Source organism: Carassius carassius, chromosome 8, assembly GCF_963082965.1.
Source record: "Carassius carassius chromosome 8, fCarCar2.1, whole genome shotgun sequence".
NCBI classification, from domain to species: Eukaryota; Metazoa; Chordata; class Actinopteri; order Cypriniformes; family Cyprinidae; genus Carassius; species Carassius carassius.
In genome coordinates this window covers 2,348,098-2,365,822 of record NC_081762.1, presented here as the reverse complement: position 1 = coordinate 2,365,822, position 17,725 = coordinate 2,348,098, and the positions used below count along the sequence as shown (strand labels likewise).

Genomic DNA, 17,725 nt, shown 5'->3' with positions numbered 1-17,725 from the left:
AACATAAATTAAACAAGAAGACAAAGCAAGGGCACGAACTGACGGACATGAATAAACAACGACTCCGTGACACATACTAAGACAGACCAGGTTATATACACAAGGAGAGACAAACGCTAATGGGAAACTGACAGGGTGTGATGATAGGTAATTAGTGACAGCTGGGTGCAATAATTAAGCAGGGACGTGAGGAATGTGATTAATGAAGTGAAAGACACCGTGGGAAAAGAGGACATCTAGTGGACACCCAGGGAACACAACCCAGACACTGTGACAGGCTCAGTCTATCTATTCATTTTTGTTCTAAAAGAGAAATTTCAAGAGAGACCGGTTGCAATCAGGTGTGTAAAATGTATGATTGTTTCTAATGTTGTATTTAAATAAATATATTGTTGAATGGTGGTGTTGTCTGTTTCATTGCTACACACTAGACGAGAAGAGAGAAACTTCTATTAGTAATTATTTTATATTATATGATTAAAAAAAGGTTTATCAAATATAAATCAAGTAATGAAGATCATAGACATAATACAAAACGTTTTGATTAACATTTTATTTCATAGGCTAGGTATGGGTCGATTATAGCCATAAGCCACGCCCATTTCGGCGGGCTCTGACGTGCCAGGGCGGGAAGTGCCCTGATTGGTTCAAGCGTCTGAGGCGCCTCGCCATAGGTTAGTGCCAGTTGCTGCAGCACAGCCAATGAACGCGCTAGACGCTCATTTGTGCCGCTTTACTACGTCACATAAAATTTTGCTTCAAAATTCTCGATAAAAGGAGTTTTCCCATAACGTAATACGAGAGAACTCTCGAAACACAAATTTAATTGAGAAGGGCCATAACACTTGTCTATTGTTGTCCTTCTGTTAGTTTAAAGGTGCCATCTGTCATATCTGGCAAAAAAATCAAGTCCTACTCCACATTCCATACCAGATGGGGGCAGTATGCCTCAATAAAGTGAATTGGTCTACTCTAGAGTAACAAACGAGAAACGGCATAGTCTCTATGCTCTGCCCCTACCTTCACAACAACCCTAGAGCATAGCTGAAGCGTATAAGACAGCGGTTCTCGATTGCATTCCTCGCGCCCCACTGCTCTGCACATTTTGTACGTTTCTCTTAGCGCTTCAGACATTTGTTCTATTCGAACATAAGTGCCCTGCGAAGTGGACATCACAGGATATTCAGCCATGATTCCAGTTTGAAGCGAACGTAGCTATATGTTCCAATCAAAGTGCATTGAAGTGTGCAAGACGTGAATTTAAATTGTATCGATTTACAGAGGTATATGATGTCACAGTTGTCCATGTTTAAAGACGCTGCACAGCACAAATCAGTGAATGAATGTTTCGATGTGAGGTAAACTTCAACAGATTTCCCCTGCTCAGAGAGTAGGGAGCAATGAACATTTGAAAAACAGTTCATGCACGGAGTTTATTTCTAACGAGCTGATTATCTGAATCAGGTGTGTTAACAAAGAGAAACGTGCAAAATATGCAGAGCAGTGGGGCGCGAGGACTGGAATTGAAAACCGCTGCTATAAGAGGACGTTTTGCCTCCAGAGGAACGTTGGGTGATGTCAAGTGATTTTGAAACATGACATCTTCAAGCTACTCCCCTTCACCTTTACCAGTGAATATGTTCATATTCGTTTTGTTCATATTACATTGAGTTGTAAATACACATTATTGGAATTAAATTAATTTGACAGACAGCATTCTGTCAACATCATTGGTCAACATCAGACAGCTGATGTTGACCAAGCTAGCGCCAACCAACATAACCAGAGCTGCCAACTCTCAAGCATTCACCGTGAGACACACGCAATTCATGACTCTTTTCATACGCTTTCACGCCACACATCAATTTTCTCACGTACAGAAAAACCACGAAGCAAAGAGGACACAGAGACCAACAGACTAGACAGAGCAGGTTATTTATGATATAAAAAAAATGGGTAAGTTATAGCTAGCTAATTATCAAACGCAGCTACGGTTAGCCATCGCTAACATTAGCACGTTTATAGAACAGCCTTCGAAACATTTCTATGTTATAACTTCCCAAAAAAAAAAATACACAAACATATAAAACAAACTTCTAGCGAAATACTAACAACATCTAACTAATCCAAAATCTACCAATCCAAAAGAAATGTTGCAAGTTCGGTGTCGGACCTAATTTCTTTCAGGTCCATCAGTTGGTTTACTCTGTTGTTTACTCTGGTTCGGCTCCTTTTCTTATCGGATTTGATTTGTGATTCCGAGCGCGGTTGTTTCCCTGTAGCGGGTGGTGGTCTCTTGCCAAGGGCTTAAGTCACATGAAGTAGTGGGCTGTACTTTCCACATGATTGACATCAGGTTAGATTACGCCCACAAGCCGTGCGAGTTATTCGTGTATTGCAGGTTGGCTGGTGGTTATGTTGCCAGCATACCGCCTCCCATGGCCGAAACTGGTATTACGACTCCTGTCGGGCCGGGGCTAGTAATGCTACTACTAATTAAGGTTGATATCTCTGCAGCACTATAACTTGACATTTTTTTAATTATATCATCGCCCTTATTTCTCCTCATACTTTTGATGCGTGTAGGTTATTTTTTGAATATTTTTAGCTCAATTTTTGCACATGGCACCTTTTACTGCTTTTATTGTTCCCATTTGAAGTCGCTTTGGATAAAAGCGTCTGCTATAAATAGATGCAATTGATATAAAAGTCATTAACGTTAGATGTCGCACTGCTGCTCCTTCAGCTGTTTATGAAAAGTCATAAAGTCGTAGTTACACGACTTCATTTTTAATTTACATCTGGTCACAGTGGTCTGCTCTTCAGAACTCAAACGAACTGTCATCTCGAGCAACTTAACAGTGACAAGTCTTCACTCGCGAAGTCATAGCAACCAAATTAACAACATGGCGAGCACTACTTGTCACTCAATCTTATTTATATTGTATATAATATATTATAATATACATAATATATTTGCCTATAGACAAAGTGACGAACAGCGACGAAAGCCCCGTAAAATATGACAGCTACAGTTTGTTGGAAAATAGCATTTTGTGGACACTGAATTTGATGAATTTACTGTTAATCAGACCCCAGACGACACAAGAAGTCCCTCTGCCCATGACTCCCCACTGCAGGAGACGCTGTATTCCTCCGAAATGCTGTATAAACGATACTGTTTTAAAACCGTTTTCCAGGTTAACTGGGCTGCATAGCACTCAAAACAAACATGAAAAGGGTAACTTAGCTAGTAATGTTCACTTAGCGTTTGTTTTGTAACTGTGTAAAATGAGCGGTGACGTTAAATCACCGGTCTATTTGCTGGATGTTTTCAAGCTAATAGACGGTAGCTAACATTAGCAGATAAGCCCGCAATTTTTCATTCAAACAGGCGGCATATTGTCTGAACCAACTCAAACAGTGATTAAAATGCCGAAGCTTAATTTCCATTATAAAGAGGATGGCAGATACACACACACACAAGACCAAAATTACAAAAAATACAAACTTAATAATGCACAGCTAGCTAGAAGCTAGCGCTAAACCATTATCCACGAGTGAACATGTTAAAGTTGTCCTAATATCCAACAACGTCATTACAATCATTAATATACACGATGACTTAATAACCAATGTTTACTGTGAATGTCGCAATATATCAATAAATCAATACTTACTCAAAAGAGGGTTCAACGCAACCGTGTCCCAGCAAAGAAATTCTCGACTGATGTCTGCTCTTGGTGTGCTGTACTCAACCGTTGCAGTAAAGGCACGTCCGCGTCCGAGCATCCGACACGGGTCTGCTCAGGATCTGCTGTATTACGGCGCTGCCTGGAGGAGGAACTGATTAGACAGTTACGCGGGTTTGGCGACTTGAAGGCGCATCCATCTAGGAGTCTCCTGCTGTGTGGGATTTGAGTCAGTTCGGGAGTTCAAAGTGGGTTCGCGAATCATTTGAATCAGTTTGGGGATCACAAATCATTTGAATCAGTTTGGGCATCACGAATCATTTGAATCAGTTCGGGAGTTCGTAGTTGGTTCGCGAATCATTTGAGTCAGTTCGGGAGTTCGTAGTGGGTTCGCGAATCATTTGAGTCAGTTCGGGAGTTCAAAGCGGGTTCGCGAATCATTTGAGTCAGTTTGGGGATCGCGAATCATTTGAATCAGTTCGGGAGTTTGTAGTTGGGTCGTGAATTATTTGAGTCAGTTTGGGGATCGCGAATCATTTGAATCAGTTTGTGACTTCGTAACGGGATCGCGAATCATTTGAGTCAGTTTGAGACTTCGGAGCGGGATCGCGAAACATTTGAATCAGTTCCGGAGTTCGTAGCGGGTTCACAAATCATTTGAGTCAGTTCGGGAGTTCAAAGCGGGTTCGCGAATCATTTGAGTCAGTTTGGGAATCGCGAATCATTTGAATCAGTTCCGGAGTTCGTAGCGGGTTCACAAATCATTTGAGTCAGTTCGGGAGTTCAAAGTGGGTTCACGAATCATTTAAGTCAGTTTGGGGATCACGAATCATTTGAATCAGTTCGGGAGTTCGTAGCGGGTTCACGAATCATTTGAATCAGTTCGGGAGTTCGTAGCTGGTTTGCGAATCATTTGAGTCATTTTAGAAGTTCGGAGCGTGAATCATTTGAGTCAGTTTAGGAGTTCGGAGCTGGTTCGCATATCATTTGAGTCAGTTTGGGGTTCGCGAATCATAGCTGTATATGGATAGGCATTTTTAACTCATTTAGTAGCTAGTTCTAATTACGTTTTCCAAGCGTGTTTAGGTGTGATATGTGAACTTGTATTTTTTGTTTGAATGATGTGCCTTTTAACAGTATCAAGTATATTCAAAAACGAATCAAATCGTGCCTAAAAAGTGCACGCATCTAGGCTAATGTAAAGTTACATGATGAAGTCATACTAGTGCGCGTGTGCATTTTGAGTGCGTTCTTTCACTGCATTATTCGGTGTATTCAAATGCATTTATGAATGCATGTGAATGATCACAAAATTCAAGATATGGGGGTTAGAAAATGTATATATGTGTATATATATATATAAATTCACAATTAAAATAAATAAATGATTAAAACAAATTCAAACCCCCCAAAAATTAAAATCACAAAAAAGCAAAATTAAAATAAATAATGAAAATAAAAAAATAAAACACTTACTAAAAAATAAAAATAAATTAAAATACATAATTTTAAAAAATAATCAAAATGGACCCTTGCTAAAAATATTTTTTACCTGTGCTAACCAACTTCAGAGAACAATCTGTATACACGCTAATGTGATGTTGATCTAAAATATTCACCTCAGTAATTAATTCTAAAGGGCTTTCGCCTGACTGAACATTTTTAAATCTCTGGTTTGTAGTTTCTCATCCTAGTTCAGTACGCTGGTCTGACGTGAGATTAGTTTCGTCCTAAACACCAGTCGTACGTGATGTTGAAGACTAACAGTGTTCAGCTAATGCCTGTGAGTAGACAAATAGAGCTGTCAGGCCTAACTGAGCATCTAAAGAGAGACAGATCACTAACACCAGCCCAAGACCTAAAACCAGCGGATCAGGTGCACGAACATCATCTGATCACATTCCTCCTTTACTGATCAAATAATGTGTTTTCTGGAAACTGGAATCCGCTCATGATTGTACATAAAGAGATGATCAACAAAATACTAATTATAGAATTGAACACAGTAATAATAAAACCAACAATAGCTTCTTCTTTGGTTTAGAAACATCTGCTTTCATTCATTATTACAGGAACTATTTCTTCTATTGCTTTAGACTGATTGAGTTCAACTCTCAGAATCCACAATCACAATCCTCATTCATTTCATTTAGCTTTTACGTTTTTAATTATGTGATGCTGTTAATTTAAATAAAGATCCAAATGTATTGTGTAAATTAATCTAATTAAATCTTAATTTAAAATTACATCTAATTTTAAATAAAAACAAGCAAAATGACTAAGAAAAAAGTTTTAAAATATAAACAATAAATACTTACAAAACAAATAAATGAATCATAAAAATATTAAATTAAATTAAATGATAAAAATAATAAAATAAAAATAAAACACTTAACTAAAAACATTTAACAAAAATAAAAAAGCAAATATAACATCTTTAATGAAAGAAAAACATATAAAAACAAATCTAATGCATAAAATGATATGCAATATGATATATGATTTTTTTTTTCTTTTTTTTGGAAATTGTTATTTGGTTCAAATCTAATGTGTAAATAAATCAAAATTGATACATATAAACAATTAGGAAAAAAAAAAAATACCCTGCTGTACTTTTTGTGAATATGAATGTTCAGTAAAACACAATCCATTCAGGATAATTACCTCATCTTTCTTCAGCTGTAGAAAAGGTGATATTAGGATTCAGTCCTAAAATGATTAGCACATGATACCGGATATTAAACAATATTCAGATGTATTCAAAAATTAAGGCAACTGAGATTTGTGTAAACTCCTACAAAGCCAACACTTGACAAGAAAATCAACAGAATATAAAGATGTAATCGCTTAATATCTGAGGAAGACCATATGTGTTCATCTTGATCATTTTACATCAAATCCACATCTATCAATGCAATGTTTTCATATTAACTCTCTATAGGAGCTTCAGTCCAACAGACATTAAAATGAATTACAAAAAAAAATCAAGCAATAAAATGAAGCGGTCCAGGTGGAAATGAATCCAGTCTGTGTTTTTGGTGCTGAGGTCAGCTGGAAGTTGACTGCGTGTCCATTATTAGAGAGAGCGTCCATCAGAAGACAACGCTGATGTACATTCATCTCCTCAGGATGCTATCTGACAATAAAACACAAAATCAGCATCACACAGCGATAGAAATGCATCTAAAGTGCACACGTGAAACTGTAAACGCCAGTGCACAGCAAAAAAACACCAAAGTTTGTAAAGTAGATTAACTAATGAAACAATAATACTCATTAACATTAGTTAATGCATGAACAGGTATTGTGAACTAGTTTAAAACATTAATATATCAGTAAAATGTATCACAACATTTATATAAAGCATTACAAATTATAATATATTACAAAAAATGTATATATTCATACAACATTTATATCAAGGCATTATGAGAACAATAGATTTACTGCATTTATTTCTTAATTTCTTTGTGAACTAAGAAATTTAAAGTTTATAGCTAGATGAGTGATTTGTATTAGATGCATTAGATGACACATTAACTAATGTTAACACACTTGGTCTGGTACGAGCAGGGTTGAATGTGGTCGCTGGTTTCCATGGTGATCTGTTGCTGTGCTACATGGACATCCTGTGATAAGGGAGCTTCTGTTAGTACACCCTGAGAACAGGAAGTGACATCATCACGCAGGAAATCATCATAAGGCTGCAGTTTAATGAAATGATATCAGACGCAGCGTGGCACTGTGTTCATTCACACATGATCTCTGATCGATGTAAATGTTTACATGTCTAAATAAACTAAACACTTTGTAGTAACGTTAGCAAATGCATTAGGTATCGTGAACTAACAATGAAAAAGATTTACAGCATTTCTTAATATATTCATATTTTTACATTACATGTATTAGAGCATTTTCATCATCCTTTAGTTAATTTATTAATACAGAATATTAATGGTAATTTCTACATATATACTGCTTATAATAAGAATGATTAACTTTTATTAACTATTATCTTCCCTAACTTGTAGTAAGTTTTTATAAACCTTGTTGTCAACAAAGTATAACAGCAAAAGATTTCTTCTTTTCTTCTTTTTTTTGCATTTTAAATCACAATACGATCACAATGAACTCTTGCACAAAGTGTTCAGCCCTAGTATCTCTGTAACTCCTGAAACATGCATGATTTACCTCTACAGGAAGAGCTGACGGATGGACCGGTGTTAACTGATGGATGAATGTTCCCACAGCAGCTGGAGGCATTATATACTGAAACACACACACACACACACACACACACACACAAACACACATACACACACAAACACACACACACACACACACACACACAAACACACACACACACACACACACACAAACACACACACACACACACACACACACACACACACACACACACACACACACACACAGACACACAGACACACACACACACACACACACACACACACACACACACATATCAGCACTGGATACACACACCTGCAGTTCATCTACTGTCCTGCAGAGGGCACTAAGTGATCGAGAGTGTGTCTTGTGTGTGTGTGTGTGTGTGTGTGTGTGTGTGTTTGTGTGTGATGGATGGTTCAGCTTTCTCATAGAGAAGTACTAATGAGTGGAGTTAAAGGGCGTGGTCAGAGGTGATTAACTTCCTGTACAGGAGCACAGTGTAAACTACTTCAGTGTCACAGTGCTGAAGACACACACACACACACACACACACACATACAGTGCTAGGGATGTGCATCTCATTACTGCAGCTGATGACATACACGTCTCGATGCATAGCTAACAATGCGATACACTTAAAATACTTAAGAAGCAGCTACCGATGCAATGCGATGCGATGCAATTCACCCCTATTAGAATGGGAAGTCGTGGCCTAATGGTTAGAGAGTTGGACTCCCAATCGAAGGGTTGTGAGTTCGAGTCTCGGGTCGGCAGGAATTGTGGGTGGGGGGAGTGCATGTACAGTGCTCTCAATACCACGACTGAGGTGTCCTTGAGCAAGGCATCGAACCCCCAACTGCTCCCCGGGCGCCGCAGCATAAATGATGCCCACTGCTCCGGGTGTGTGCTCACAGTGTGTGTGTGTGTGTTCACTGCTCTGTGTGTGTGTGCACTTTGGATGGGTTAAATGCAGAGCATGAATTCTGAGTATGGGTCACCATACTTGGCTGAATGTCACGTCACTTGCACTTAAAATGTAGTGCAATCTTATTTTGTTTCAATGCAATGGACAAAATTTTCACTTTTCTTTCTTTGGTTCAGACAGACAGCAAATCATAAATTAACGTATGCGTCTTCTGGCTTATAATGCACTGAGGCCTGTTTCATAAACAAGTTTAGCAAATAAGCCAGGCTTATTTCAGTTAGTCTGACTCACTGTCAAATGATTTGGTTCCATAAAGCAAAACTGAACATAGGTCAAGCTCAGTGACTGTAGCAGATAATGCTGGGAAACTAACCTGGTCAGGCTAAGCTGAGCTCCTCTAACCCTGAGCAACAGAAACACAGTGATATCACCACTGACTCACTCACATACTATTACAGCCATGCAGCCTTTCTCTCTGGTTTTTTGACAGCTCTACCTTTTATAGTTATCATTTTGACTCAATTATTGCTACTATTCTGAGCTACGTCTGTTTAGCATGCTCGTTCACTCACGTCAGCCTCGGCCCACTCCTGACAGCAAAATAACATTAACGGATGAAAAATATACCCGTGAAATGTCAGTTATGCACTGAGGAAAACACAACGTCTCCAATGCATTAACCAGCTCAAGTACATCCATGATCAGCATTAATGGCTGCTTTTCGTTACATTTTAAATAAGGGGTAATCAGATTATAGTTACATCTGGTAAGTATTTTAGATTACCAGTGATTACTTTTATTTTGATGTCATTTATCAATTTAATATTTAAGTAAACAGTTTGGGGATTTAAACCAATATGGCAACTGATTCTCCGTTGAAACAAAAAACTGCGTGCAGCAGTCTGTTCATTTAGCAACTCCTAGTGAGCGCATACATCAACAGTCATTTATACACATCATAAAACCAGTTTCGTATTCTTTTGAACAATTTGCGATTGCTTTTGTACATTCATGCAATTGATTACACACATGTATCTGCAGTTTCCTACATTATCAGTTGCTAATGTCATGTCGCTCAAAATGTATTATACAGTTTTCTGTGCAATAGTCTTACCGCTCAAAACATCTAGTATTTAGTTCATCGTATAAGTCATTCAATGCAGTATGGTTAATCTAGTTGTCATAAACTGCCAAGCACACTTTTTAATGAAATAAAAGTTTCAATTCGCTACAGAAGGCCTTTGTTCACCCCCCGGAGCCATGTGAGACACTTTTTTTTTTAAAGGATGCGCTTTTTATTAATCTTCTTTTGGACTGATGCTGTGCAACACCATCTGAGTGAAATCAAACAGCTGGAAAGATCAAGACAATTTTTTTAATTGTTCTGACTGGATTAGTCTGAATCATTACACCTAGTATGATTTTAAGGCGAGTAATTTATAGCTTAATTTCCATTTTTAGGTGAACTAACCCACACATTACAGAGCTGTGATCTAGAGCTGGACCAATGAGCGCTCCCTACACACACACAGACACAAAACACACACATTTAACTTGTTTACCAACTGCAAAAGTCTCCTGAGAAGTCATTTTTCGCTTAGTTTTCCAGTAAAAATGTCTAAAAAAATGATACAGTTACTTGAGAAGCACAACTGCACAACAAATTAAGTTTTATAGATTTTATAATTAGCTTTTCTGTACAAGCAGATTCTAAATTAGCAATAAACAAGCCAAAACGAGATAAAATCTCAATGCAATAAGACGAATCACAAAAATAAAAGTCTTAATACCATAAGCAGTGTTGCTTCAAGTAAATCTTTTTTTTTTTTTTTTTTTTTTTTTAAGATCAGAGAGATTTTTAAAATTGAAAACCAGATAAATATATAGAATTTTTTGTAGTGTCTTTTTTTTTTTTTTGCATTATGTTCTTCCTGTAGAAATAAAGAAGGATGTCTACATCCACATGAGCCCGGTCTCCAGAAAGAGTTATGGTCAGGTCGATGAATTTGTGTTGTGTAAAAATAAATGAAACTTCAGCACAGAACACACTGATATTGATTTGGTGGATGTCATATAACCGTGGGTTATGGTTGACTGAACTCACTCAATGACTTTACACACAAAAACACTCCAGAAACAGCACGAGGAGCATGTTACAGGCATTTATATGAGAATAAGACTGACTCAGCAGCTGACTAACTCAAGTCTCATATTACTGAGATATTGTCAACTATTTTTATACAGATATTGCCTCTGCTAAAATCTGAGTGAGCAAGAAACATTTTCCCTTTCATTAGTTTTTCATGCTCATTTTCAGCTTGTTTAATGCATTTAAGAAAGCAGTTTCTGTTCCTGCACTTTTAAGGTTTGTGTCTGTAAATGGTCATGGAGAGAGTAAAGGTCAGAGGTCACTTACTGTGGGCTGCATCACATACTGCTGCGGCATCCATGCTGTGCTCTGAAACGGAGAGGAACAACACACAGCCTTATCCAGCTTTATAAACCATGTACACCGTCCACACACGGCACATTAAAGGGTTAATATCGCTAACTAGCTACAAGCAATAAATCAACATTGATTTACATAAACATGAACTGAAATAAAAAAACAAACGTATTTCAGCTAGAAGCAACATTTTGCATTTAAATTTTTATTAAAACTACTGAATACATTTTCCACCTAAAGTATTGCATAAAAAAATGGATTGAAAAATGCTAATAAAAATAAATGCAAAAGCAAATCAAACAACAGTAATTCATTCATATATACATTGACCTAGAACTATATTAGAGCTGTAGCATAAAAATATATTCATGTATGCACACATCATTTTCATGCACAGCCACAGGAAACTAGCTTCATATTAGTGCTAAATCTATGCTTGATCTCCGTGAAGAGAAGACAGTGATGAAGAGGACGCTCCTCTGCTCTGATATTGATCAAACAGTCTGACAGTGATAGATCGATCACACACACACACACACACACACACACACACACACACACACACCAGACCTACAGCTCTCTCGTTCTGATCTCTCGTTGTCTCATTTGTTAATGAAGTCTCCTGTGTAATTCGGCTGTCAGAGCAACAATTGAACCCACAGACAGTCGATTCTTCACCTCCTGAAGATGCTGTGGAGATGAAGGTGTCTGTCCCTGACGGGGTTAACGGCTCATATTCATTAAACAAACTCAGACGGGTTTCCACATCAGAGCTGAAGACACGGAGCTCATTCATTCATGAGCTGCTCTGATGGTCTGATACTGAAATCACACACACACACACACACACACACACACCTGATATGTAGAGATGGGTGAAGTGGTGATGAACGGAGTGAAGGACGCTTGGGTGATCATCCGGCTAGCACTGATGCTGTATGGAGAAGAGTAGAACCTGCACAGAGACAGAGATCACATAATAATCATATATATATATATATATATATATATATATATATATATATATACCCAGAATTATCATAGTTAACTAAAACCTAACTTAAAAAATTAATAAAATTAGTAAAACTATATAGACATTTGAAGAATTTTTGAAAAAATTAAAAAATAAATAAACTTACTGAAACATAAAGTTATTGAAACTTAAAAATTCAAATGAAAACAAAAAAATTTAAAACATCTGAATTACAGAAGGGTGAGGATATATCAGCTGTGTTTTCACAATCTTTTATCAATTACACTTCAATTTAAAAGACAAAAATATAAAGAAATTATGAAATACTAGAGAGAGATTTGTTTTCATTATATTATTTTGATGCTTATAATTATAAATATTTATATGAATGCAAAATATAACATATGCATTCTTATACATAACCTACATATGTGTGTGTGCATGTTTGTTTATGGATAAATCATAAATGATTATTTACATTCATGCATGTTAAATTCGTTCTAGAATAATTCAAGTCCTTTAATGAATCAAATAAATATTCGTTTTTTCAGGTTGGTTTAAGATGAAGTCCACTCATATGACAATATTGGGTGACAATATATTCAACATGAAATGACTGAGTGCATGTTTAACCTGTTAACCTGACCCCCCATTATGGCACTCAGAGCTGAAAGTGCCCTATCTAACTTAAAATTGTAACAGTTCCTTACTTTAGTGTGTTACACAAATAATTTTGATGTCCTTGGAAAGAAGACCCTTTGGGCTGTACATTTTTCAACCAGATTTGATAATGCTCAAAAATATTAAAAGTTATAGACACTGAAGTGCCTTGAATTTCTTTTACCACACTGAATTTTTTTAATTTTATATAAAAATACATTGAATCAGTCCTGGAGCAATCTAGAAAAGTAATGGGTTGAAAGTCAAATGTCTCATGAGTTTATATTTCAAATCTGAAGGAGATAACATGAAAAATGAACCATTTTTTGGAGACTATGTCTCACCATGATGCAGGTGGCACTGTGATGAGATTGTAAATAATCAGAGCCGTGTTGTTCAAAAGATTTCTTATCAGACAGGATGTTTCATAAGGAGACAGACACAGGAAACAGGAAGTGAGGGATTTCCTGCAAGTAGACAACACTGGGAACGCACTCCTCCTGTCTCTCTCTCTCTCTGTGTGTGTGTGTGTGTGTGTGTGTGTGTGTCAGTGATGCGCGGGTCAATGTATAAACAACCCGCACCCGACTGATGTTTTCAACTAACCCGCACGCCACTCGGACCGCAAAAAAAGAAAAAGAAAAAGAAAAAGAAAAAGAAAAGAAAAAGAAAAAGAAAAAGAAAAAGAAAAAGAAAAAGAAAAAGAAAAGAAAAAGAAAAAGAAAAAGAAAAAGAAAAAGAAAATATTGTACCCGACCCGCTTCCTGACCCGCATTTTTTAAAAGTAGTAAATGCATCCAGTGGCGCCCCCAGAAAATGTTAACAGGGGTGGCCAAATGAGGCCACAGTAAATTTTGGGGTGGCACATTAAAATAAAGAAAAACAAAAATTAAGGGTTTGCAATATAGACAAAAAGTTATATCTGTGAGTTCTAGGATTTTATCGATAACGATAATTACACTATTTTGCTGAGTGTTATTGTGCTGATATCTTATTTTTAATTGTGCTGACACCTGATTTTTTTTTTTACCTCTACACCATTGTTTCTAAAAGTGTGCACCATATTTTAGGTCAAATACTTGCATTTGGGCTGTTACCAAGCAAATGCAATCAGTATCAACAAAATTGATCTTTGCAATGCAGATAAAACAGAAGCTGCATCTGAAGTGCCATTTAGATGTTTTTACACACTGTTTAATGCAGCTACGTGGAACATGGAATACTTTAACCTGCAGTTACAAATGAATAAATAATGTTTTGATATTTTAAAGATAAAACATTGAAAACTGATGAAATTATAAAAAAAATGAAAAGGTTCCATAAAATGTGAAATTAAAACCGCCAGTAGGTGGCAGCGAGTCACTGTTAATAAGTGAGTCATTGCGATTGAACCGAATCATTTAAACGGTTGATTCATTCAGGAACGAAACACTTTAATGTTGCTCAGAGACGCAAAACTGTGGCTGCAGCAGCTGCTGCACTTTTTTTCACTTCTTAAACTATTGTGAATTTACATTCTGCATTTAAATTAATAGTACCCACTGCAAATAATCCTAGGGGTGGCCGCAGGGGTGGCCAGAGTTTATACAGGGGTGGCCGTGGCCACCCCTTGGGGGCGCCCCTGAATGCATCGCCCCTTTATAGTAATTTCATTACTTAAATAGACTATAGCCTACAGCATAATAAGCGTTATGACCGCACACATAAGCTTGCCACAAAGAACCAGTTAAAGTAATGATTATGAATGTGTTTAAATTAGCAAGGAGTCATTTAATTGTTTAGTAATAAACTGGTGTTTTCTGTGTCGTTGCTGAGATGAAGTTGACGATGCGGACTCGCCACGAACGCCAGAGAGAAATGCACATTTCATATGGATTACATAATCAGAGAGTAGCCTATTTATTTTAGTTTGAATATGTTCGTTTAAAAGTAGACATTTCAAGCGTTCTGTAATATATAATATATATTGTAATATATGTAATATATACTATATTTCTTTTTAAACCCACTGACTAAAAGATTAAGACATACCTGTCCCAAAATATCACCCAAAGTTTCTACAGCTTTTTCCTTAGCTATTTCAGAATCTGGAAAAATGACTGGGGCTAACTTACTGCAGTCAGAGTGATATGAATGTGTGTGATGTACGGCATGATAAATGCTCGTCACTTCTGCTGCCCAAACTTTGTCAGCCTGTGGGTCATTTGGTTTATTGGAAAACGATTGCACTGATTTGCATGTTTCTTGATGATGCACTTTTTTCTGTGATACTCACATGCACCATGTCGCTTCACGTCGCATTCTCCTCCATGTCCCACTGAAAAACTGCTTTTGCATAAAATGCAAAAAGCTCTCTCTTCTTCGCCATCTACAGGTCTTAACCAAGAGTATGTTGCGGTCCATTCTCTATTAAAAGTGCATCTTCTCTTTTTCGTGGCCATTAACCTGACCGAACAGCACGCGCGTCAACAGTTTGATTGACGTACGACTCAGCCTATCGACTACCGCTTTTATTGCTCTCCTCTGAACTATTGGACCTAGTTAACAGTACGCCTATGGACGTATCTGTGTATTTATTAGGCAGGGTCGAATGAAAAAGCGGGACAGATGCACAATATGAATGAGGCGGGACAAAGGGTAAAATTGCTGTACAGTACAACAAAGCAGGACAGGTGGTCACTCTATTTGCGCCAGTTATTCAGCAAATAAAGTGTAGGCCTATGTATTTCAAAATTGTGTCTAGTACTATATAAATTACAAAGGTATTTCAAACGACCCGACCGACCGCGACCTGAATATCATTAAAAATATTTTTGGATGACTCGTAACCGCGGGTGACCGCAGGCACCCGCTCATTTCGGATCAACCTGCGCATCACTGGTGTGTGTGTGTGTGTGTGTGTGTGTGAGAAAGAGAGACGTACCCGTTTTGCATGACCGCAGGGTCATATGTGAGTGTCATTCCCATCTGCAGAGACACACAGAGAGACAGAGATGTATTAACAGCAGACTTCATCACATCCAAACCCTCAGATGCTCCATCACTCCATCAAATGAGAGAAAGACACTGATCACATGAGTTTATGATGATGAGAGATTGAAACTATCAGAACCAGATTCATCCAGTGACAATGTGTCTCTCAACACTGCAAGTTAAATTTGCTTGACCAAACAAAATCACAGCCAATCAGAACATACATGATTATTAATATTTAATTAGTCATTGTCACAATCACAGCTTCTGTCTTATTGCAATTGCGATTTCATATTGATTTATCGAGCAGCCCTATTTTAATATATTCACAAAACTGAAACTACTCTAAATATACTGAACTGTAAGCTACAGAAGCCCAGTGGTGACGAAGAGCAGCTGTCTGCAGATGTTCACGGTGCGTCTGTGCTGAATTAAGGCTGATTTATACTTCTTCGTCGTAGGATGCGTCGGTTTTCTTTTATACTTCTGCGATCATTGTCCGAAGTGCAGTACACATGCAAACCACTAGTCTGCAGTGTCCATGGGCATGTTGCTGATGTAACGGCAAAAGCTGAAGAAGCAACAGCATCGGAGAAGCATCAGCCGTGACTGCGGCAAATAAATATCAAAGAACAGATAATTTATTTAAAACTACAAAAAAAGTGACAGAACAGCAGAAGATGGCATTCTTTCAATCTCCACAAGGATCTGTAACGTACCATGGCAGAACAACTGTTTGTCACAGACAACAAAGTGATGTAATGCTACATTTTCTAATAAACGATAATACACTTGTTCTTTGCTTTGTTTTAACCTCCGGTGTAGTTCTGATGCAGAAGTATAAATCAGCCTTTAGTGTGACATGCAGCAAGTGCATCAGCTCGACTCAGGACACGATGATGATGATGATGATGATCAGCCTGATTTCCTGTAAATAACTCACTCTGTGTGTGTGTGTGTGTGTGTGTGTGTGTTACCTCTCCTTCCCTCCACGCTCTGCCATTCTGTGGATATTTACTCTGAGTTTGTCTCTTCTTCTGAGTGCCATCAGCAAACTTACAGAGCAGCGGTTCAGACGGACCTACAGACAAACACAAGAGACAGAGACTGACACTAGAGCAAACACAGACAGACGTCTCTCCATCTGTACACTGCACTGCTAGAACTACAACAGAACAGACAGAGAGAGAGAGAGAGAGAGAGAGAGAGAGAGATAGAGAGAGAGAGAACAGAGAGAGAGGGAGAGAGAGAGAGAGAGAGAGAGAGAGATAGAGAGAGAGAGAACAGAGAGAGAGATGAGAGACAGAGAGAGAGAGAGAGAGAACAGAGAGACAGAGAGAGAGAGAACAGAGAGAGAGAGAGAGCAGAGAGAGAGAGAGAGAGAGAGAACAGAGAGAGAGAGAGAGAGACAGAGAGAGAGAACAGAGAGACAGGAGAGAGAGAGAGAGAGAGAGAGAGAGACAGAGAGAGAGAACAGAGAGAGAGAGAAGAGAGAGAGAGACAGAGAGAGAGAACAGAGAGAGAGAGAGAGAGACTGACACTAGAGCAAACACAGACAGACGTCTCTCCATCTGTACACTGCACTGCTAGAACTACAACAGAACAGACAGGGAGAGAGAGAGAGAGAGGAGAGAGAGAGGAGAGAGAGAGAGAGAGAGAACAGAGAGAGAGGGAGAGAGAGAGAGAGAGAGAGAGAGAGATAGAGAGAGACTGACACTAGAGCAAACACAGACAGACGTCTCTCCATCTGTACACTGCACTGCTAGAACTACAACAGAACAGACAGAGAGAGAGAGAGAGAGAGAGAGAGAGAGAGATAGAGAGAGAGAGAACAGAGAGAGAGAGAGAACAGAGAGAGAGAGAGA

The 17,725-nt window shown here is 38.0% G+C and overlaps 1 protein-coding gene across 3 annotated transcripts in view; it reads right to left on the bottom strand.

The window, feature by feature from the left end:
* Positions 1–6,430: 6,430 nt before the first annotated feature.
* LOC132144963 (RNA-binding motif, single-stranded-interacting protein 3-like) overlaps positions 6,431–17,725 on the bottom strand; it is a 49,226-nt gene continuing 37,931 nt past the window's right edge. For all 3 annotated transcript variants that reach the window (XM_059555583.1, XM_059555582.1, XM_059555581.1), the window contains exons 7-12: positions 16,838–16,941; positions 15,811–15,854; positions 12,107–12,209; positions 11,225–11,266; positions 7,248–7,351; positions 6,431–6,828 (exon numbers count right to left, since the gene is read on the bottom strand). In XM_059555583.1, the coding sequence (XP_059411566.1) occupies positions 6,825–6,828; positions 7,248–7,351; positions 11,225–11,266; positions 12,107–12,209; positions 15,811–15,854; positions 16,838–16,941 (401 nt within the window). In that variant the 3' untranslated portion in view covers positions 6,431–6,824. The remainder of the gene's footprint in view (positions 6,829–7,247; positions 7,352–11,224; positions 11,267–12,106; positions 12,210–15,810; positions 15,855–16,837; positions 16,942–17,725) is intronic.